This window comes from Rana temporaria, chromosome 7 (assembly GCF_905171775.1).
Source record: "Rana temporaria chromosome 7, aRanTem1.1, whole genome shotgun sequence".
Classification (NCBI taxonomy): Eukaryota; Metazoa; Chordata; class Amphibia; order Anura; family Ranidae; genus Rana; species Rana temporaria.
This window is the reverse complement of record NC_053495.1, coordinates 20,230,920-20,254,486: the sequence shown is the minus strand read 5'-3', so window position 1 is coordinate 20,254,486 and position 23,567 is coordinate 20,230,920. Positions and strand designations below refer to the sequence as shown.

The 23,567-nt window shown below is 46.4% G+C and overlaps 1 protein-coding gene across 2 annotated transcripts in view; it reads left to right on the top strand.

The window, feature by feature from the left end:
- CPNE9 (copine family member 9) overlaps nucleotides 1–6,824 on the top strand; it is a 350,416-nt gene extending 343,592 nt beyond the window's left edge. For both annotated transcript variants that reach the window (XM_040359035.1, XM_040359034.1), the window contains 2 exons: nucleotides 4,252–4,325; nucleotides 6,124–6,824. In XM_040359035.1, coding sequence (XP_040214969.1) covers nucleotides 4,252–4,325; nucleotides 6,124–6,306 — 257 coding nt within the window. In that variant the 3' untranslated portion in view covers nucleotides 6,307–6,824. The remainder of the gene's footprint in view (nucleotides 1–4,251; nucleotides 4,326–6,123) is intronic.
- Nucleotides 6,825–23,567: the final 16,743 nt, after the last annotated feature.

Below are 23,567 nucleotides of genomic sequence, written 5' to 3'. Positions count from 1 at the left end.
AATAAAATATATATATATATATATATATATATATATATATATATATATTATATATATAAAAATAAAAAATATATAAAAAAAAACATTTTTTTACAAAAAATAAATAAAAAAAGGGGGGTTGCTGTCCGGGGCCCTGGGGGCCTCCGGGCCCCTGGGGACCTCCGGACCCCTAAAAAAAAGGGGGCCCCCTATTGGGTAGGGCCCCTGGGCTTGAGCCCAGTCAAGCCCAATGGTAAGTCCGGCCCTGCTGATTGGTTGCTAGAGGTTTCAGCACATCATCTCTTCATTGCAGAGGGGCATGATATACATATGAATGCAGCCTTTATTTACATATGAATTCTGCCGGCCTCAGCTATTTACATATGAATGCTCCTGTTATTTGCATATGAATGATCCCATTATTTACACATGAATGACGGTTATTTACATGTAAACACAGGGTCCGCAGGTGAGTCATCTGTACACAACAATAGGGCAGAGCTGGGCAGCATTAGTAGCAGCACTTCACACTGAGATATCAGGACACAGCACAGGACTAAAACTTCAAGAGACAAGGGCATTTAAACTGGGATAGTTGGCAAGTATGAGGCAGCTGCTTTAGGCCTCACAGCCATGACAGGGAATCTGCCCCTTTTGCCCTGCCCTAAAGACGGCTCTGGTCTCACATGTGATCAGCACTAAGCAGGGACTTCTTTAAAGCCCCGCTCGCTCTTTCTACAAATATGTGTAAGGGAAGGTAGAGAATTAATTAACTTTGCAAGCTCTACAGATTTTCAATTTGCAGTCTGTACGTTGTCTCCTGGCAGCAGATCCCCCTCTGTGAGCGAAAATCTATACCAGTGTATCCGCAGCAAGATTCTACGGATCCCCGAGACTGTTACTATAGAAATGACCCGTCTTCCTTCACATATACTCATATAAAATTTAACCACCAGGGAGAGATGTCTTGTAAGTAGTATTTACCTGAAGCCATCTATAGTATCTCTTTATATCATTGTGTGTCATAATAGAGTAGATGGCCGCCTTACACACAGCTTTCACCAGATACGAGTCTATATGTAATAACCGTGAAATGAATCTTTCTGTGTAATGGCGACAATCTTCTATATTTTGTGGAATTTGAGTGGAAAATTGCTCCGTTTTCTTCTAGACTGTAAAACGTAACTGGTCTTCCAGCATAGTTCCCCTAAAAGTTTCTTTATAGCCATCGCTGGCCTTCCTTTGAGAATGCGCATTACCTAGCTGTTTCTGGCATTGGTACTTTGTGCGTCCACTGTATTGGTAAACTGAATAAAATCCAATTTTTTACTTATTACCTGCTTTTCAAGCGTCTGTATGCAGGGCCGGATTTGCTCTCCCTGCCGCCCCAAGGCCAGGTTCCACAATGCACCCCCTCCCCGCCAACCGACCCCGTCCGGCGCGTCGCTGGAACGTGGAGCAGGTAAGTGTCGGTTTATTAAAAGCCAGCAGCTACACTTTTTGTAGCTGCTGACTTTTAATAACCTTACAAAATGGGTGGAAAACCCCTTTAACTTTTTTGCTATCACACAGGAGAAAACTATTTCCTGTGTGATAGAAATTGGAGGTGACATGTTCTCTTTATTGACCCTGTCACTTCCAAAACAGGAGTCCTAGCACTGTGCTAGAACTCCTGTCACAGCTGAGATGGGAAGAGCACAGCTCTCCCCTCTCTCTGTGTACATCGGCAGCAGGGACAGGAGACAGACTCGGTGGCCGGGGGGGAGGACGGAGTCCCGAAGACAGAGCCAGCAGAGAGAGGTATGTGGGGTGGGGGAGAGGGGAGGACGGACGGGAGCACACATTTTACAAGTGATTTCGGTGACATTGCCGCAATCACGAGCGAGCGGATTTCCCCATAACTTACCGCCCTAACTGTATGTTCCGGGCGCCGGGGGACTCCATGCCACTGCCGCCCCTTGGAGCCCTGCCGCCCCAAGGCCTGGCCTCAGTGGCCTTGTGGGAAATCCGGGCCTGTCAATAAAGAGAACATGTCACCTCCAATTGCTATCACACAGGAAATTGTTTTCTCCTGTGTGATAGCAAAAAAGTTAAGTGAAAAAAAATTAATAAAAAATAAATAAATAATAAGAAATAATAATTAAATTAATAAAATAAAAAAGTAAAGAATAAAAAAAAAATAAGAAAAATAATAAGAAAATGATACAAACATTTTAAAAAGTAAGCGACAAGCTACAAATAAATAAAAATAAAGTGATAAAAAAGTAAAAAAACAAACAAAACATATTTGATCTAACCGTGCTGCACATTCTCCGTTGATTTGGGGGGGGGGTCGGTTGGCGGGGAGGGGGTGCATTGTGGAACCTGGCCTTGGGGCGGCAGGGAGAGCAAATCCGGCCCTGTTTATGGACCCTGTCACTTCCAAAACAGGAGTCCTAGCACTGTGCTAGAACTCCTGTCACAGCTGAGATGGGAAGAGCACAGCTCTCCCCCCTCTCACTGTGTACATCGGCAGCAGGGACAGGAGACAGACTCGGTGGCCGGGGGGAGGACAGAGTCCCGAAGACAGAGCCAGCAGAGAGAGGTATGTGGGGTGGGGGAGAGGGGAGAACGGACGGGAGCACATATTTTACAAGTGATTTCAGTGACATTGCCCCCATAACTTACCGCCCTAACTGTATGTTCCGGGCGTCGGGGGACTCCATTCCACTGCCGCCCCTTGGAGCCCTGCCGCCCCAAGGCCTGGCCTCAGTGGCCTTGTGGGAAATCCGGCCCTGTCTGTATGGCACCATTAAAGTCCACTTTGGCCTCAACAGAAAACATTTCTCTTAACCACTTGGTTTCCAGCCCATAGTCAAAATACATCCTGTGTTTAAAGATGGATATCTCGGTAACGGCAGCAGCTGCTGCCACAACTGAGGTATCCATCTTTAGTGCCGACGGTCCTGTCCACGATAACGGCGGTCTCCGCGGCGGATTCGCCGCGAGATCGCCGTTATCGGTGGCGGGAGAGGGGCCCCCCCCTCCCGCCGCTGTCCCGCGCCCTCCGCCGCTTACCGGAGCCGTCGGTAGCGGCGGAGGAGATCGGGACCGTTCGGCAGCTGAGCGGGGTTACGAGTGAAGGAAAAATCTCCTTCACCCGTCCCCATAGCTCTGCTGGGCGGAAGTGACGTCAAAACGTCAGTCCCGCCCAGCCTCTTAAAGCAACATTTTTTTTTTTGTCATTTGAAAAAATGACATTTCCAAAAATTTTGTTTTTTTCTTGCATTTTAGTCTAAATATGAGATCTGAGGTCTTTTTGACCCCAGATCTCATATTTAAGAGGACCTGTCATGCTTTTTTCTATTACAAGGGATGTTTACATTCCTTATAATAGGAATAAAAGTGATCAAATTTTTTTTTTTTTCAGTGTAAAAAGTAATAAAATAAATAAAAATAAATAAGAAAACAAAAAAAAAATGTTTTTAAAGCGACCCGTGCCGAGGAGCTTGCGCGCAGAAGCGAACGCATACGCGAGTAGCACCCGCATATGAAAACGGTGTTCAAATCACACAAGTGAGGTATCGCCGCGATCGTTAGAGCGAGAGCAATAATTATAGCCCTAGGCCTACTCTGTAGCTCAAAAAATGCAACCTGTAGAATTTTTTAAACGTCGCCTATCGAGATTTTTAAGGGTGAAAGTTTGACGCAATGCCACGAGCGGGCGCAATTTTTAAGCATGACATGTTGGGTATCATTTTACTCGGCGTAACATTATCTTTCACAATATATAAAAAATTGGGAAAAATTTATTGTTGTCTTATTTTTTAATTCAAAAAAGTGTTTTTTTTTCCAAAAAAAGTGCGCTTGTAAGACCACTGCGCAAATACGGTGTGACAAAAAGTATTGCAATGACTGCCATTTTATTCTCTAGGGTGTTAGAAAAAATATATATATAATGTTTGGGGGTTTTAAGTAATATTCTAGCAAAAAAAACTGTTTTAGTCTCGTAAACACTGAATCTGAAAAACAGGCTCAGTAATCAAGTGGTTAACAGTTACAGGTCATGTCGCTCCTCCCAGTCTGTGACAGACATCAGACAGTGAAAGAAGAAGCAACTGCTTGCATTTAAAAAAAATTTTTTTAATGATGTATTAATGAACAAAGAGCGCAAAATAAAAAGCAGCTTTCACATGGACGTGGATTAAAAATTCAGGTGTAGCCTGTATACTGAAGCAATAGATTGCTGTAATACCTGCACTGAAATAAGTCCCTGTTTTTTGGTATTTGCAGCCATGGAAGAACTAGATGGAGATGAAGTCCGGGTTTCCTCCAGAGGCCGCTTTGCAGAAAGAGACATTGTGCAGGTAAAGTAGAAAGTGTGCACATTGCAGTCCCTAGTAATGTCTACCCGTCCCAGGAAATGTTTGTCCCTGAAACTATCCCAGGTTTTCACAACTGACCAACCACAATACAGAATTCCCTCATTCTTTCCATTCTTTTTTTTATAGTTACCCCTGCTGTATGAGGCATAGCTAATGTTATGTATGGCCGTCGTTCCCGCGCCGAGTTTTGAAATTTTACCTTGTTTGCGTAAGTAGTTCGCGAATAGGGCTGGATGTAATTTACGTTCACGTCGAAAGCAATGACGTTTTGCTGCGGATTTTCGAGCATGCGCACTGGGATGTTTTCACGAACGGCGCATGCTCCGTTCTAAAAAAACGTAAAATACGCGGGGTCAAGCCAAATTTAGATAAAACACGCCCCCAACATCCCCATTTGAATTAGGCGGGCTTACGCCGGCCCACATACGTTACGCCGCCGTAACTTAGGGCGCAAGTTCTTTCTGAATACGGAACTTGCGCCCAAAGTTACAGCGGCGTAACGTATCTAGGATACGTTACGCCGGCCGGACAGATGCACTCAGGTATCTGAATCCGGCCCATTTAGTTTAGCAGTGTAATTCCCAGTACATATAATAGGAAAATTGAGCTAAGTGAACATATGTTGGCAGTGACTGATGCTGTCTAACCAATATAATCACCTAGAGGGAGGACGTGCTGGACTGTCTCGGTACTGATAACATTGACACATATAGGGGCAGATTCATCAAGGGGATACGATGGCGGATCTCCTGATCCGCCGTCGTATCTCCTGATCCGCCGTCGTATCTCTGAGATCCCACGGTCGGATCTATGCGACTGATTCATAAGAATCAGTTCCGCATAGATCTCCCTTAGATCCGACTGGTGTAAGTGCCTTACACCAGTCGGATCTTAGGCTGCAATCTACCGCCGGCCGCTAGGTGTCGTCGCAGTTTTTTACGCGTTGGATATGCAAATGAGGAGAACCGCCGATTCAAGCCTGTCGCTTTTTTTTTACGTTGTTTGCGTTCGGCTTTTTCCGGCGGATAGTTACCCCTGCTATATGAGGGGTAGCTAATGTTAAGTATGGCCGTCGTTCCCGCGCCGAGATTCAAATTTTTACGTCGTTTGCGTAAGTCGATCGGGAATACGGATGGCCGCAATTGACGTAGCCGCCGAAAACATTGACGTCCTAGCGACGTCATTTGGAGCATGCGCACTGGCAAATTTTGCCGGCGACGCATGCGCAGTTAAATCGGCGCGGGAACGCGCCTGATTTGAATTGTACACTCCTCCTAGCCGCGGAATTTGAATTCCGCCGGGGGGAGTTACGATCCGACGGTGCAATTTTCGAGGTAAGTGCTTGGTGAATCATGCACTTGCCTCGCAAAATTGGACCGGCGGATCGAAAAACAGATCTAAAGATCCGATAATCTATCTGAATCTGGCCCATAGTATTATTATCAGTACCGAGACAGTCCAGCACATCCTCCCTCTAGGTGATTTTATTGGTTAGACAGCATCAGCAACTGCCACCATATGTTCACTTAGTTCAATTTTCCTATTCCAATTCGGATGATGGTACTCTTTTCAAAGTTTTACTGAGTTTTACATGAGGATATACTCAAAATGTTGTCAGTACGTATAATAGAAAACTCTTGCAAAATGAATTTGCAAAAATGTTATTGTCGGCTAAAATGAAGTCATGGGATTTTGATGGTCTGCTTCTTATTTCACAACATGCAGGCTAGGAAGAAAGATTGCTACAGAGCCTAACTGTTTTTGTTTTTTTTCTCTGCAGTTCGTGCCATTCCGCGATTATGTGGATCGTTCTGGAAACCAAGTCCTCAGCATGGCCCGGCTCGCCAAGGACGTCTTAGCCGAGATCCCAGAACAGTTCCTCTCCTACATGAAGTCCCGTGAGATCAAGCCCCGTCCGGTACCGCCCTCCGCCCCCATTCAGAACCTTCCCTCGCACATCTGAGCACCAACCATGCTTCTCCATCCTGCACAGAAATGGTGGCGCCCCCTACCAGTTCCAAAAAAAAATATATAAGACAGGGTAAAGCTTTGAACCCTTCCAATCTCCTCTTCCTTGGCCTGGCATCTACTTAGTTATGGGACATGCCTGCTAACTGCATCTACAGTAAATCAGCGGCACCTCGCTCTTCCATGGGTTATGCAATACAGTCCGGAGATCCCCACCCTGGATTAACACCATTGGTCCCTCCAAAGGCTGGATTGTATGGGGGTGGGCGCAGAGTTCCGATGGTAAAGTGAAGGTGTGGGGCATGAGGGGGGTGAGCTGTATTCACTAACGGGTGTGTCATTGGAGGGTTTAGCAGATTTTGCACTTTGAAAGTACACAGTGCTAGCTGGGTAATGCTGTACAGAACATTTTTAAAGGATACAAATAATGTACATTTGTGCTTTCTGAGGAATTGTATACTGTAGTCCTCATCTGTCTCCAAATATATACAAATAAACCTTTAAATTAAATGATTTTGACTCTTTCGTCTCTTCCGTCTTTTGTTTATTACCGGGGTCTTCTGATTTTATTTAGACATGAAAAAAAGGTAAAAAAAAAATTGAAAAGAACAAAATGGGGACTAAAAAAAGTTAATGCCAACCGTGAACAATCAGCTTTTAGATTTTACTCTCTAAGGGAAATCAAATAGCATTTGAATGGTCACTAGGGGGAAAACAAAGACCCCTTTCACACGGGCGCCTTCGCTAGGCGGAATCTGCTTGATCATCGGGGGATCTGTCAGAAACCATGAATCAGACCGAGACAGAAGTACAGTTAAATCACACTTGTTTATTAATAATAATAATAATAATAATAATAAAAAAATAAACAGAGTAAGCGTAGTCAAAACATAGCCAGAGTTCAGGAGCCGGATCGGATAGTCAGCCAAGCCAGAGATATACGTATTAGAACAGCAAGCACGATCAGGAGCCAGAAGGGATGTAAGCCGAGCAAAGTCTTCAAAGGAACGCAGGAGAAAGTCTCTGATGTTGACCAAGGCGAAGGCAGAGAGCAAATGATCTGGAAGGCTTAAGTAGGCAGGACTGACGAGCAGGATCATCAATAGGTGAGTCACTGTGGAGAGATAGGAGCTGGCAATTAGCCAACAGCTGAGCGGCCAGCACTTAGAAGGAAGGGATGAGTCCAGCCCTGACAGGATCTCTCCACTGACGGCAGATGACAGCTCCATGTCCGCTCTGCATAGCACCAGCACAGTCCTGCTCTCCTCTGGTGAAATCAGATGGAAATGGACCGCCTGTCCGTTTCTTTTGGAACCGTGTAGGTATAGAAGATATTTCTTGCACCTACAGGTAAGCCTTAATCTAGGCTTACCTGTAGGTCTAAGTGGTCTGTAAGGGCCAGATTCAGATACATTGGCGTATCTTTGAGCGGGCGTAGCACATCTCATATGCGCTACGCCGAAGTAACGTAGAGAGGCAAGTACTGTATTCACAAAGCACTTGCTCCCATATGTTCGCCAGCGTAACATAAATGGGCCAGCGTAAGCCTGCGTAATTCAAAGTAGCAAGGCAGTGGGCGTGTTGTATTGTAATGAAGCGTGACCCCATGTAAATGCATGGCCGATCGAACGGCGCATTCGCGCGCATGCTCAGAATCACGTCGCAAATACTCCCTAAGATATGTCGGCTCAATGCTTTCGATGTGAACGTAACTTACGCCCAGCCCCATTCATGTACGACTTACGCAAACAACGTAAAATACGACGCTGTTCCGACGTTTCCGACGTCCATACTTTTGCATTACTTACGCCTCATAAAGCAGGGGTAACTTTACGACATAAGCCTTACGTAAACGACTTAGCTAAATGCGACGGGCGCAAGTATGTTCGTGAAACGGCGTATCTAGGTCATTTGCATATTCAACGTGTAAATCGACAGAAGCGCCCCTTGTGGCCAGCGTAAATATGCACCCAAGATACAACGGCATAGGAGACTTACGTTGGTCGTATCTCTGCAAATTTCAGGCGTATCTAGTTTTAAGAATACGCGTATAGATACGAGGGCGCACATTTGGACTTAAGACGGCGTATCTGGAGATACGCCGTCGTAAGTCCTTTCTGAATCCGGCCCTAAAGGTTTACAACCACTTTAAATGTAACCACATTGCTACACTTAGAGGCGCCTCTCTTCTCTTTTATATTCTGTAGCTCCTGCTGGATTTTGCTTCTAATCGCCTTGTGGAGGCTTCCATTTGTGGATGGACATTTTATGGTTACACAATTTATCACATTGCTATAATCTTTTTATATGGACTATAAGCTGACTTATGAATAAATGGTTGTGGAACAAATCATTTGAGTTTCCATTATTTCTTATGGGAAAATTTGCTTTGATATACAAGTGCTTTGGACTACAAGCATGTTTCGGGAACTAATTATGCTCGCAATCCAAGGTTTAACTGTATTTAAATACTTGAAATGTATCTTTATGTTAACCCCTTGTAACACCTCAGGCCTTGTACACACGACCGGATCTATCCGCTGGGATTGATCCGCGGATCAATTCCAGCGGACAAATCCGGTCGTCTGTACGGCCTAGCGGATATTTATCCGCGGAGATTCCTCGGGCCGATCGATTTCAAGCGGATATAAATTTCTTAGCATGCTAAGAAATCTATCCGCTTGAATCGGGTCCAGCGGATTGATCCGGTGGTCTGTACAGACTCACCGGATCAATTCGTCCGCTCCCCTCCCTCGCATGCGTTGTAATGATTTGACGCATGCGTGGAAGAACTTACCTTCCAGCGTCGCGCACGTCGCCGCAGCGACGGCGCGACACGTCACCGCGGATGAATTCCGCGCGGATTTTGATCCGATGTGTACAAGCCATCGGATCCAAATCCGGAGGAGGAATCTGCGCTGGAAACGGTCCGGCGGACCATTTCCAGCGGAGATCCCCTCGTGTGTACGGGGCCTTACAGAGCTGAAATCAGACTCAGAGTGGGAGGATCTACACTGTGAGCCAACACATTGCATAATGCTAGTAATATAACTTTTTTCAGTATATGGGATCTGGAGGGAGAGATGTATAGGTAGCCTACGGGGAAAATTAAGCCTATGGAGGGCAGTGTGATATTTTTTTCCCTAAGTACCGAGCAGAAAGATGACACAGAGCTTCCTTTTCATGAGCCTCCTCACGCCTTGACAGACAGCCTGCCAGTCTGAATGAATTCTAATTATCCCGCCACAGATACTGTTTGTGAATAGCGGAGGGATGCACCACCGTGCCACCTGTAGATAAGGAACCGTTTTGTTACAAAGACCCAGACACTTTTATTCACGGTTCGTCCTTTAGATTGAAGCCTGAATGGTTTCCTATTTTTTATTCATGTGTGCTCTGCAGAAACAAACATTTTATCTGGCAGGAAAAATAAAAAGGCGCATGGCACACATCAACGATGAATTACAAGTCTGACAGACTGAATGGAATTGCAAATACTTTTGTCAAGTAAAAGGATCACATATTCAGTAAGCATGTGCACTGTGCAGCCTTATGCCTGGACAGGGTAGCCATCGCAAATCTTGGGGCCCCTTACACAGCTTGAGGCAGGGACCCCCTGGAGCAGAGAACCGAGGGGGGGGGGGGGGGTGCTGACGAAAATAAAACAAGTGTAATTTCTTCTCTCCCGACGTGATATAATAATCATCGGGCCCCTTACAGGTGTAATGCAAAAGAAACAAAATGGGAGGGGGGCGGCCGGGCCTGTAAGGGCCCCTGGGGACCATTGGGCCCCTTACAGGTGTAATGAAAAAAAAAAACGGGAAGGGGCCTTGGGGACCATCGGGCCCCTTATAGGTGTAATGCAAAAAAATAAAATAAATGGGAGGGGGGCCAGCCGGGTCGGTTAGGGGCCCTGGGGACCATCGGGCCCCTTACAGGTGTAATGCAAAAAAAATATATGAAAAAAAAACGTGAGGGGGGCCAGGCAGGCCTGTAAGGGGCCCTGGGGACCATTGGGCCCCTTACAGGTGTAATGCAAAAAAAAAAAAGGGAAGGGGGCCGGCCGGGCCTGTAAGGGGCCCTGGGGACCATCGGGCCCCTTATAGGTTTAATGCAAAAAAATAAACAGGAGGGGGGCTAGCTGGGTCGGTAAGGGGCCCTGGGGACCATCGGGCCCCTTACAGGTGTAATGCAAAAAAAATATGAAAAAACATGTGAGGGGGGCCAGGCGGGCCTGTAAGGGGCCCTGGGGACCATTGGGCCCCTTACAGGTGTAATGCAAAAAAAAATGTGAGGGGGGCCGGCCGGGCCTGTAAGGGGCCCTGGGGACCATCAGGCCCCTTACAGGTGTAATGCAAAAAATAAACGGGAGGGGGGCCAGCCGGGTCGATAAGGGGCTCTGGGGACCATCGGGCCCCTTACAGGTGTAATGCAAAAAAAAATGTGAGGGGGGCCGGCCGGGCCTGTAAGGGGCCCTGGGGACCATCAGGCCCCTTACAGGTGTAATGCAAAAAAATAAACGGGAGGGGGGCCAGCCGGGTCGATAAGGGGCTCTGGGGACCATCGGGCCCCTTACAGGTGTAATGCAAAAAAACAAAAATAAACGTGAGGGGGGCCAGGCAGGCCGGTAAGGGGCTCTGGGGACCATCGGGCCCCTTACAGGTGTAATGCCTCTTCCCCCCTGATGGCGGCCCTGTGCCTGGAGTCTAAAGCAGAAATTCAAACTTTCCATTTAAAAGCAACTGAATACATTGGAGATGCATTTAAAATGAAAGGTGTGCAAAGACTTTGGAAAGTAAACACAGAGTAGAAAAACCTGTCCCGTTCCAGCACAGAAAAGATCTCTTGCGCTTAGTTTGGAGGGCAGTGGTCTCTCTGCAGAGGTCCAACACCCCCCCCCCCCCCTGCTGAGTCAAACCTATAGCTCTGCAATTAAAGTTCATGCTCCCTGCTGATTGGAGAACTCCAGTCCTGGCTCAAAAAGGGTATGTCATACATCTACAGCAGCCTTTTTCCACCTTTTTGCCCCAAATAATAACAACACCCATATGACATTTTTATCATTTTAAATAGTTTTCTTTTGGTGGTATTTAATCATCAATGTGGGTTTTATTTTTTGCTAAAAAAAAAAATTCTGTTCTTAAATTTTCTTATTTACTGATGGGCACTGATGAAAGGACATTAATGACACTGCACTGATGGGTACTGCACTGATGAGCACGGATGGGTACTGCACTGATTGGTACTGCACTGATAAGCACTGATGGGTACTGCACTGATGGGTACTGCACTGATAAGCACTGATGGGTACTGCACTGATGGGTACTGCACTGATAAGCACTGATGGGTACTGCACTGATGGGTACTGCACTGATAAGCACTGATGGGTACTGCACTGATGGGTACTGCACTGATGGGTACTGCAATGATGAGCACTGATGGGTACTACACTGATGAGCACGGATGGGTACTGCACTGATGAGCACTGATTGGTACTGCAGTCTGCACTGATGAGCACGGATAGGTACTGCACGGATGAGCACACATGGGTACTGCACTGATTAGCACCAATTGGTACTACAATAATGAGCACTGATTGGTACTGCACTAATTAGCACTGATTGGTACTGCACTGATGAGCACTGATTGGTACTGCACTGATGAGCACTGATTGGTACTGCACTAATGAGCACTGATTGGTACTGCACTGATGAGCACGGATGGGTACTGCACTGATGAGCACTGATTGGTACTGCACTGATGAGCACTGATTGGTACTGCACTGATGAGCACTGATTGGTACTGCACTGATGAGCACGGATGGGTACTGCACTGATGAGCACTGATTGGTACTGCACTGATGAGCACTGATTGGTACTGCACTGATGAGCACTGATTGGTACTGCACTAATGAGCACTGATTGGTACTGCACTCATGAGCACCGGGCTATCAGGCTCTGGGCCACTGCAGAGCCAGTGCAGCCCCTGCCGGTTCCTTCTCTGAGGTGAGACGGAGACAGCTCAGCCTGGACCCGCACCAAGGGACCTTGTAGGATGAGCTCAAGGAGCACGGAGCAGGAGGCTCAAGTCCACACCGCCATGAGCCGCACAGGGGACACTTCCTGCCAGGGCTTCGCTCCGCCCATCAGCTCTGCGCTTTCCCCACTTCTCCCCGCCTACTTCCATCTACTCTTTACAATCCCGCTGTGATGGAGCTAAATAAAATGTCTATGTTATCTTTCTCTTTTAACCACTCAAAATATTACTTTCCTTTCTTTCATTCTTTTTATATATATATTATATTCTTTTCTTTCATGTTGCGATATATATATATGTATGTATATTTCAGTATTCATGTGACAAGACAGTGGTACTTTTCTTGACTAAGATATATATAGATGAAAAACAGATGTCAATTCACTCCTACTCCGTGACCCCCTCCTTTCTAAGCCCTCCCACCGTGAAAAGTAATGGCGACTGAAAGCTCTGGAATGCTTGCCTCGTGTAACAAGAGAAAGACCATATGAATGAGCCAATCAGATGCACCCATATGTGATGATGTTTGCTTATGTCACTTAGTTTATATAAGGAGCTGTGACCCTGAATAAAGGTCTGTTGATGAGAGAGAGCTCATACTGACTAACGTATTCTAGTGTGATCTTTCTTCTACATGCATGTATTTACATCATCATAGATTTGGATCAGCGGCAAGAATAGAAAATTAGTATCCTGGAATTGGACCAGGGAAAAGTCTATTACACCGCCACCTCTCCTCCTTTGATCTGCTCTCACAGCGCCACCCCTTCCCCACCCCCGGTCTCGTACACTCACGGCATCTGGGTGCCCGGCAGTGTTAGGACTGACACTCCACAACTCCCGTTGTGCCCGGCTGCCCCCTCACGCTGCAGCCACTGGGGCTGACAAACCCCCAGGCGCCAGGACAAAAATTCTACTCGCCATGGCGATCTGGCGCCTGGGGTTTGTCGAGCCCTGATATACACACACACACACTGTATATACTGTATATATTATTATAATATACCTACAAGTATAAAAAACTGTGTCAGACCTATAGCTGTTCAATTAACAAAGCCCATGCTGCTTCCACGCTGATTGAAGAGCTCTATCCCTAATTCAAAAGGGATTGTGTCATGCCTCGACAGAGACCACTGCTTTAACACAGAGGCAAAATCTCTACAGCATTCTGGAAGAAGATAGGCTTTTCTACTTATGCTGTTGCTGCTTTCTTTACAACAAAAAGGGAGCTTGCACATCTGTTTTTATGCACCTGAACTGTATTTACAGTGGGCCAGATTCACAGGACAGATACGACGGCGTATCACCTGATACACCGTCGTATCTGTTGTTCTATCTATGCGGCTGATTCATAGAATCAGTTCCGCATAGATAGCCCTAAGATCCGACAGGTGTAATTGACTTGCACCCTCGGATCTTAGGATGAAGTACCTCGGCCGCCGCTGGGTGGAGTTTGCATCGTATTCCAGCGTCGTGTATGCAAATTAGCAGTTACGGCGATCCACAAAGGTTTTTCCCGTCGTCACGTCGGCGCAAGTCTTAGTTTCCCGTCGCAAAGTTAGGGGTACTTTTACATGGTGTAAAATTACTCCACCATGTTAAAGTATGCCCGTCGTTCCCGCGTCGCTTTTGAATTATTTTTTTTATCGGAAAATTGCGAACGGAGCATGCGCAGTACGTCCGGCGCGGGAGCGCGCCTAATTTAAATGGTACCCGCCCCATTTGAATTGGGCGGGCTTGCGCCGGAAGTGTTTTTTTTTTTTTAAAGTGTATTTTGTGCATGTACTCGAGAGAGGAGCCGGACTGCAGGAGTTGGGAGTAGGCAGGCCTCCCCCAGAGGCAATCTGACACCTTTCTCCATGCCCCGGGTGGCAATGGCGGGTGTGTGAGGGGGTCCTCCCACACAGCCCACCCTACCTGCTCCGCTTTGAAGCCCAACGGGGCAGAGGGACTCCCTATAAGGGAGTGAGAGGATTTGGCTGCTCAACCAGCCCCAGTCCTTCGCCTCTCTTTTTTAGAGACCGCGTGGTCAAAGTGCGTGCAATTTCGAGTGCGTGTAAGTGTGGTGGTTTTTGTGGGAGGGGGGTGGGCGTACTAAGCGCAAGCTTACCTCGCATAGCACACCCACCGGGAGCCGGGCTGAGACCACAAAACTCAATTCACATGTAGCTGAGACCGGGATCCGAACCCCTAGCTGCAGAGGTGAATGGCTTATCAGCGCAGTGCCAATCGCGTTGAGCCACCGCAGCTCCCTGCGCCGGACGTGTTTACGATACACCACCGCAAGTTTACAGGTAAGTGCTTTGTGGATCGGGCACTAACACTGAAAACTTGCGGCGGTGTAACGTAAACGGGTTACGTTACACGGCCGCAATTCTATGTGAATCTGGCACAGTATCCTTAATTTTAATGGGCTTTAAGACTGGATTTTGAGATTCTTGCCAATTTTTTTACGGTTTTGTTGTTGTACAGGGAAAGCAAAAGATTCAGCATTCTTGTATTTAATAAATGGCAATAACATATGAAAGGAACGAACTTAAAAAAAAAAAATGCTACAAATTAAACCATTTGTTCTTTTTTTAAGTAAAAATGACTATAATGAAAAACTGGCGTATTTCTGTAGCTTCTCCTCGGCTAGCGGCAATATTACATACCCCTTACCACGCTCTGTTCTCTCTCACGCTGGACGAAGGACAAAAAGCTTTGTCTGAATGCGGCATGACGTTCCCCTTTAATGTTGTAATGAGTCATTTTTCCGGTGGAATTTTTTTTTATTTTTCTGCCAGTTTAGTCTGTTCTGAGCTATTTTAATTTTTTCTTTTTTTGTTGTTATTTGATTTCTCCTGGCAGGTAGGCTATTCATTTCTGCAAAGCAAAGAAAATGGGAAAATTCAGGGTTTCGATCTCAAGGCAAACCTTTCTGAATAAAAGCCTACGGGTTTTTATTACCAAAAAAAATAAAAAATAACGCTTTCTTATCTACAGGCGGCACCCTCCGCTATTCACGAACAGTATCGGTGGCGGGATAATTAGAATGCATTCAGGCTGGCAGGCTGTCCGTCAAGGTGTGAGGCTTTCTTATGAAAAAGGATACAGTGATTTTCGTGACAACGGCTTGACAACAAATCAACGGATTGTATTGTCAAACCTTGTACTGTGTGGAGGACTGAGGAGCCCGGTTAGGATGGCGCGGCGGTAGGTCGCGTGGATAGAGCCAGACAATGCATTAAAAGGGTCACATGGTCACTACCTACTGGCCGCCATGACAATACTAAAGCCATGCTGTTCTCCTTTATGAAACCTCGGCCATGTCAAGGCCGCCACCCCCGACTTGGTTGTATGTGCGCCCAGGCATTTGTGTTTCATTATATAAAGCATGAATGGAGGCTGAAAAAAAAAAACTGGTTGTGGTAGTTTTAAAAGGCATAGTTACCAAAAAACTGCCTATGCAGCTAAGGGGTGTCTGTAGATAAAAAACAAATAGGTAGATTCAGAAAAAGTTAGGCCAGCTTATCTACAGATAAGCCGACCTAACTCTGAATCTGCACCGACCTATGTTTAAGTGTATTCTCTAACAGAGTTACGCTTAAACATATCTAAGATAGGACGGCTTGCGCCGTCCTATCTTAGATTGCAATTTTTCTGATGGCCGCTAGATGGCGCTTCCATTGCGGCCGGCGTAGATTATGTAAATGAGGGGATATGCCAATTCACGAACGTACGCCAGGCCGACGCAGTACTTTTACGCCGTTTACGTAAGAGATAGGCCGCGTAAAGTTAGTGCTAGGCTCTAGTGGAATAGTAATGTTAAGTATGGCCGCCGTTCCCGCCGCGAAATTCGAAATGTTTACGTCGTTTGCGTAAGTCGTCCGCTAATCGGGATTTACGTCGTTTACGTCCACGTCAAAATCAATAGGCCCGTACGGCGTACTTAGCCGCAATGCACACTGGGAAATGTAGTCGCCCGGCGCATTAGCAGTGACAAAAAACGTCAAAAACGTGAGGTCAAGCCTCATTACCATGAAACACGCCCCCCCCCCCCCCAACCCATTTTAATTAGGCGCCCTTACGCCCGCTCGTTTTAGGCTACGCCGCCGTAAATTAGCAGGTAAGTATATTGAGAATCAATACTAGCCTAGCTAATTTACGGCGGCGTAGCCTAAACAGGCTACGCTACGCCGCCCTAAATTAACGCCATTGTACCTGAATCTACCTAATACTCTGCAGCTTGGATCAAAGTTGGATAATGCCCTTGCTATAGGTCGGGAGTCTCCAAACTTTTTAAACAAAGAGCCAGTTTATGGTCCTTCAGTCTTTAGGGGGGGCCGGATGTTGGTGTTAGTAGGAGGAATAGTGCCCCATCATAGGAAGAATAGTATCCAATCATTGGTGTCAATTGGAAGAATAGTATCCTATCATTGGTGTGAGGAGGAAGAATAGTATCCTATCATTGGTGTCATGGTGTCAATAGGAAGAATAGTATCCTATCATTGGTGTCAATAGGAAGAATGGTATCCGATCATTGGTGTCAATAGGAAGAATAGTATCCTATCATTGGTGTCAGTAGTAAGAATAGTATCCTATCTTTGGTGTCAATAGGAAGAATAGTATCCTATCATTGGTGTCATGGTGTCAATAGGAAGAATAGTATCCTATCATTGGTGTCAATAGGAAGAATGGTATCCTATCATTGGTGTCAATAGGAAGAATAGTATCCTATCATTGGTGTCAGTAGGAAGAATAGTAACATATCATTGGTGTCAATAGGAAGAATAGTATCTTATCAGTATCTTATTAGGGGGGCCGGATGTTGGTGTTAGTAGGAGGAATAGTGCCCCAGAACCTCTGTTCAAATGTGGTGCTGCACACCCCAGCGGCTGGAATCCTGCTCGTCTTGCAAGACAACGCTCGCAAAAAGAGTATAGCTTGTATTGGGAAACGCTCGTAAACTGGGTTACTCGCAATTCGAGGCTCCACAGTGTTGGGTAGAGAGGATGGGTCATAAAACGATACCTGTATCATTTAAAAAAAAAAAAAAAAAATTCAATAAATAATCGCTTCAAGTCCTTGCAAGATATGTACAAAAAGGCCCGGATTCAGATACAAGTTACGACAGCGTATCTCCGAATACGCCGTCGTATCTCTGAGTGTGCAGGGTCGTATCTATGCGCCTGATTCCCTAAGATCCGACCGACGTAAGTCTCTTACACCGTCGTATCTTAGGCTGCATATTTACGATGGCCGCTAGGTGGAGCTTCCGTAGATTTACGCGATGAATATGCAAATTAGGTAAATACGCCGATTCAGAAACGTACGTCCGCCCGGCGCATTTTTTTTACGTAAGGCTTTTTCTGGCGTAAAGTTACCCCTCATAAAGCAGGGGTAAGTCATGTTAGGTATGGACGTCGGAAACACACGAACAGCGTCGTATTTTACGTCGTTTACGTAAGTCGTTCGCGAATACGGCTGTACGTATGTTACGTTCACGTCGAAAGCATTGACAGTATGCGGCGTAATTTGGAGCATGCGCATTTGGAAACGTTCACGGACGGCGCATGCGCCGTTCGTAAAAAACGTCAATTACGTGGGGTCACAAGTCATTTAAATAAAACACGCCCACATCGTCCACATTTGAATTAGGCGGGCTTACGCCGACACATTTACACTACGCCGCCGTAACTTAAGGCACAAGTTCTTTCTGAGGGCCATATTCTTAAACAAGTTACGCCGGTGTATCTACTGATACACCGAGCATATTCTCAAATAATTTACGCCGGCGTATCAGCAGATACGCCGACGTAAGTCCGATCCTATGTTTAAGTGTATTCTCAAACTGAGATACACTTAAACATGCCTAAGATACGACGGCCTGCGCCATTGTATCTTAGGCTGCAATATTTACACTGCTATATGAGGGGTAACCTTACGCCAGTCCCACGTAGGCCATGTTAAGTATGGCGTCGGGTCCGCGTCGCGTTTTCCCGTCGGGTACGTCGTTTTACTAAGTCGTCCGCGAATACGACTTTACGTCAATGATGCACACGTCGGCGTCATTGATGTTTTACACAGAGAACTGGAGCATGCGCACTGGGCTATTTTAAGCCCGGCGCATGCGCAGTTCGTTAGAATCGGGGGCGCGCTTAATTTAAATACAAGCCGCCCCCTTGGATTTACGCGGCCATACGCCGGGCCATTTACACCACACCGCCCCAAACTACGGAGCAAGTGTTTGGGGAATACAGAACTTGCTCCTGTAGGTTGGGGCGGCGGAGTGTAAATGGCTTACGCGACGCCCGCCCAAAAACTACGGGAATATGGCCCTGAATATGGAACTTGCGCCCTAAGTTACGGCGGCGTAGTGTATCTGGGATACGCTACGCCCGCCGATAGATACGAAAATGTATCTGAATCCGGGCCAAAGACTTCTATTCTGCAGCCAAGATCCGGTTGATTATCTGGTGCGCATTATTCACAGTGCAGATGCAGACTGTTTACCAACCTGCAGCCACCCACACTTCTTGCTGGGGGGGGGGGGGAATCATTATTAGAACTCCAGGGAGAAGTTGTATGTTTTTCAAGTTGATATTTATGGATGTGATTCTGGTGCCGGAGAACCCTCCGAGGACAGGATGGAGCTGACGAAGAATAAAATCAGGATCTGTTTGTGGAGTTCTGAGTCAGCAGCAAGATCTGAAGTTCTACAGAAGTTATAAAACTTTAAAAACAAACTTGTAGCCACTAGCGCATTTCTAAAGAATGGTACATTCAGCATCAAAAACAATAGAAGGGAGCATCAATGGGAGATTGTGATCTTGGTAGAGAGCTTATTTAAATGGCAGCTTTGGGAAATCATTTACATTTTGCGTAATAGGAACACAAATTCCCACTTGCCGTTTCTTTTTGCAAGTGTTTTCCTCCGGTTTCCAAGGGTCTTGCATAGGGCAGCCCATTCACTTGAATGGGCTGCCCTATGCATGACTAAGGGCCCTTTCACACTGGTGCGTTTTTACCGCATTTTTAATTCATTTCAATGGAGAGGGGCATGGGGAGCGTTTTAATAGCGCTATCTTTACCGCAAAAACGCGGCAAAAACGCACCAGTGTGAAAGGGCCCTAAGGCAACAACAAAAAAGCTCCAGAATCTTTTTTTGGCCGTAGAGCACTGTGCATTTGTTTTTAACCACTTCACCCCCGGAGGATTTGGCTGCTGAATGACCAGAGCACTTTTTACAGTTTGGACTGCGCTGCTTTATCTGGTAATTGTGCGGTCATGCAATGTTGTACCCGAGCAAAAATTTGCCTCTTTTTTTCCCCCACAAATAGAGCTTTCTTTTGATGGTATTTGATTGCCTCTGCAGTTTTTATTTTTTGCGATATAAACGGAAATAGACAGAAAATTTCGAAAAAAAATGATGGCCCGGATTCAGATACATTTACGTATCTATGGGCGGGCGTAACGTATCTCAGATACGTTACGCCGCCGTAAATTAGGGCGCAAGTTCCGTATTCAGAAAGAACTTGCGCCCTTAGTTACGGCGGCGTAACGTATGTGGGCCGGCGTAAGCCCGCCTAATTCAAATGGGGATGATGTGGGCGTGTTTTATTTAAATGAAGCGTGTATTTTACGTTTTTTCCGAACGGCGCATGCGCCGTTCGTGAAAGAATCCCAGTGAGCATGCTCGAAATGACGCCGTAAATCGTTATTGCTTTCGACTTGAACGTAAATTTCGTCCAGCCCTATTCGCGAACTACTTACGCAAACGGCGTAAAAAATTTAAAATTTGACCCGGGAACGGCGTCCATACTTAACATAGGATACCCCTCATATAGCAGGGGTAACTTTACGCCGGAAAAAGCCGAACGTAAACGACGTAAAAAAATGCGCCGGGCGGACGTACGTTTCTGAATCGCCATATCTACCTAATTTGCATATTCCTTGCGTAAATCGACGGAAGTGCCACCTAGCGGCCAGCGTAAATATGCAGCCTAAGATACGACAGTGTAAGACACTTACACCTGTCGGATCTTAGGGAAATCTATGCATAACTGAGTCTATGAATCAGGCGCATAGATACAACCCGCACACTCAGAGTTACGACGACGTATCCGGAGATACGCCGACGTAAACTCTTTCTGCATTCACGTAGCACTTACGCCGACATATCTCGAGATACGCCGCATAAGTGTAACTATGCGCCGTCGTGCCCACAGAACTAGATAAGCCTGAAAATAGGCTTCTTCCGACCGACGTAACTTTCCTACGCCGGCGTATCGTGGGCGCATATTTACGCTGGCCGCCTCATTGCAAATATGCAAATGAGAGAGATACGTCGATTCACGAACGTAGTTGCGCCCGGCGCATAATATACACGGTTTACGTTGGTCGTACGCCCGACGTAAAGTTATTCCCCATCTATGAGGCGCAACTCATGCAAATGAATGAATGAATGAATGAAAAATTTATATAGCGCGGCACATGCGAACTGAATCGCCTCTGGGCGCTTGTTGTTTGTGTCTCATGCCTTTCAGAAAAGCAGGGTTTTGATCTGCCTTCTGAAGGACAGGTGGTTTTGCTCCAACCGAATGCTGGTTGGTAAAGCATTCCAAAGCCTGGGGCCCTGGAAAGCAAACCTTCTTTCTCCTTTGGACTTGTATTTGGTTTTAGGAACCTTGACCAGATTTGGTCGGTGGATCGCAGAATGCGGTTGCAATTGTGCGGTTTGATCTTGTCGCATAGATATCTAGGAGCCTTCCCATGGATGCACTTATGTGTCAGGCAGAGTGCTTTAAATGCAATTCTGTCTTTCACTGGCAACCAGTGAAGGGATCTCAGTGAAGGTGAGATTGATTCCCAAGATTTTTTCCCAGTCACCAGTCTAGCGGCCGTATTCTGTACGACTTGAAGACGAGCGATTTGGTACTTGGGTAGCCCGAGGTAAAGGGCATTTGCATAGTCCAGTCTGGAATTCACGATTGTTCCCACCACGACTGCTACGTCTTCTTTGGGGATAAATGGAATCAGTCTGCGTAGTAGGCGCATCAAATGGTGCGCCCCGCTGACTACTGACCCTATTTGTGCGTCCATTGTCATGAAGGTGTCAAACGTGACTCCCAGACTTTTGACTTTGGAGCTAGGGGAGATGATTTGTCCCAGGATGGGAGATGGTGTCCAGTTTGTTGTCGGTTGTTTCTTCCGACTGGCATCGAAGATAAAGAGTTCTGTTTTAGCGCTATTGAGTTTGAGATAACTCTTAGTCATCCAGTTTTCTATTGAAGAGAGACATTTCTCTAATCTGAGATGATGATCCTTTTTATGGCAGATGCGAAAATACAACTGCGTGTCGTCTGCATAAGAGTGATAGAGTAGTTCTTGGCTACCGATAATATCAAAGAGAGGACGAAGATAGATATTAAACAGCACCGGTGATAGGGGGGATCCTTGGGGGACCCCACATGGCACCGTGCGTTTTTCTGACGTGAAGGATCCCAGTTTCACTGTTTGTGATCGGTTTCCGAGAAAAGAGGAGAACCATGGTAAGGCATCTTCTGAGACTCCGGCGACTTCTGTTAGTCGTCTCAGTAGCAATTTATGGTCTACTGTGTCAAAAGCTGCGCTTAGGTCCAGCAGAACCAGGAGACACGATTCTCCTTCGTCTGCGGCCTCGAGCGCATCGTCCCATATTTTCAGTAAGGCCGTTTCTGTACCGTGTCCGGGACGGAACCCGGATTGAAATGGATCGAGTAGGTTGTGGGTGTCCAGATGCTGTTGCAGCTGATTTACCACCACTTTCTCCATTATCTTGGACAGAGCATTTAGACCTGTTATGGACGGCGGTGAGTTGGGTCCATAGGATCCAAATTAGGTTTTTTCAAGATCGGCAGGATTGTGCCCTCTTTCAGCAGGGAAGGCACTATGCCTTCCTTAAATGACTGATTTATAAGCTGCGTGATCGGAGGCGCCAGGATGTCGGCACATTCCTTCAGTAGCTTGGTGGGAATGATGTCATTGGGTGCTGTGCTGTTGCGCAGCGCACCAATGAATTTTTTTGTGGTATCGATGGAGATGGGTTCCAAAGTGAACTTAGTTGATTGTAGAGGCGTTCCATCTGTGTTTTGATTGAAGAGGGGGCTGAGTGGAGTATTGTTTTGCCGAATACTTACCCGAATTTTTTCAATTTTGTTGATGAAGAAATCCGATAGTTCATTGCAGAACTCTTGGGTGTCTGAAGTGGGGACTTCAAGACATCCCGGATTCATGGTCTGGGTGACCATCCTGAAGAGTTCGCGTGGGCGATTCATTGCGCTGTTAATTACCATAGAAAAGTGAAGTTTTTTGGCTTTGAAAATTTCCTTGTGATATCGTGTTGTTACTGCTTTGTAGCAGTTGAGGCGGTCTTCTGAAGGACTTCTTTTCCAGGCGGCTTCCGCCCTTCTGCGCTCTTGCTTCAATAGCGACAGCTGGTTATTGAACCAGCTGGACTTTTTTGCCCGGCTGCGGAGTTTGCGCTTTGGTGCTGCTAAGTCGGCTGACTGTAGCAGAGCTGCATTTATGGCATCCAAAGTATCTGAGGCTGCTAGCTGAGGAGGAATAGCCCCAATTCGGTTTCCCAGGGTAGATCTGAAGAGTTCCGAGTGGAGCTTCTTCTGAGATCTAGCCCAGTGTATTGTCACCGGCTTGGGTACTTTCATGACTAGTGGAGTTCTGGGAATTATGAAGCTAATTGCATGGTGGTCTGTCCATGGCAAAGGTTCATTTCCCAAAATGTTTATTTTCAGATTTTGTCTGAAAATTAGGTCGAGTGTGTGACCTGAAGCATGCGTGGGTCCGCATATAAGTTGCTGAAGTCCTAATCCTTCCAGGTGGTCGATGCAGGCCTCCGCGATGGGATCCTGTGAGGAGTTGGCCCACAAATTGAAATCCCCGAGCAGCAAAAGATGATTGCTGTTAAGGGAGTAAGTGGAAATGAACTCCGTTAATGCTGAAATCATCTGCGATTTGGGCCCAGGGGGCCTATAGCAGAGGAGAATGTGAACGGTCTCCTGAGAGTGAGATTGAAGTTGAAGCGTAAGGGTTTCCATAAAAGGTAGAGGATTTTGAAGGACCGGTTTAGTGATTGCAATATGCGACTTATGAATCACCGCCAGGCCTCCTCCTCTTTGCCCTATTCTATTTTCCGTTAGGATGCGATAATTTTCTGGCACCAATTCTCCGAGAATGGTG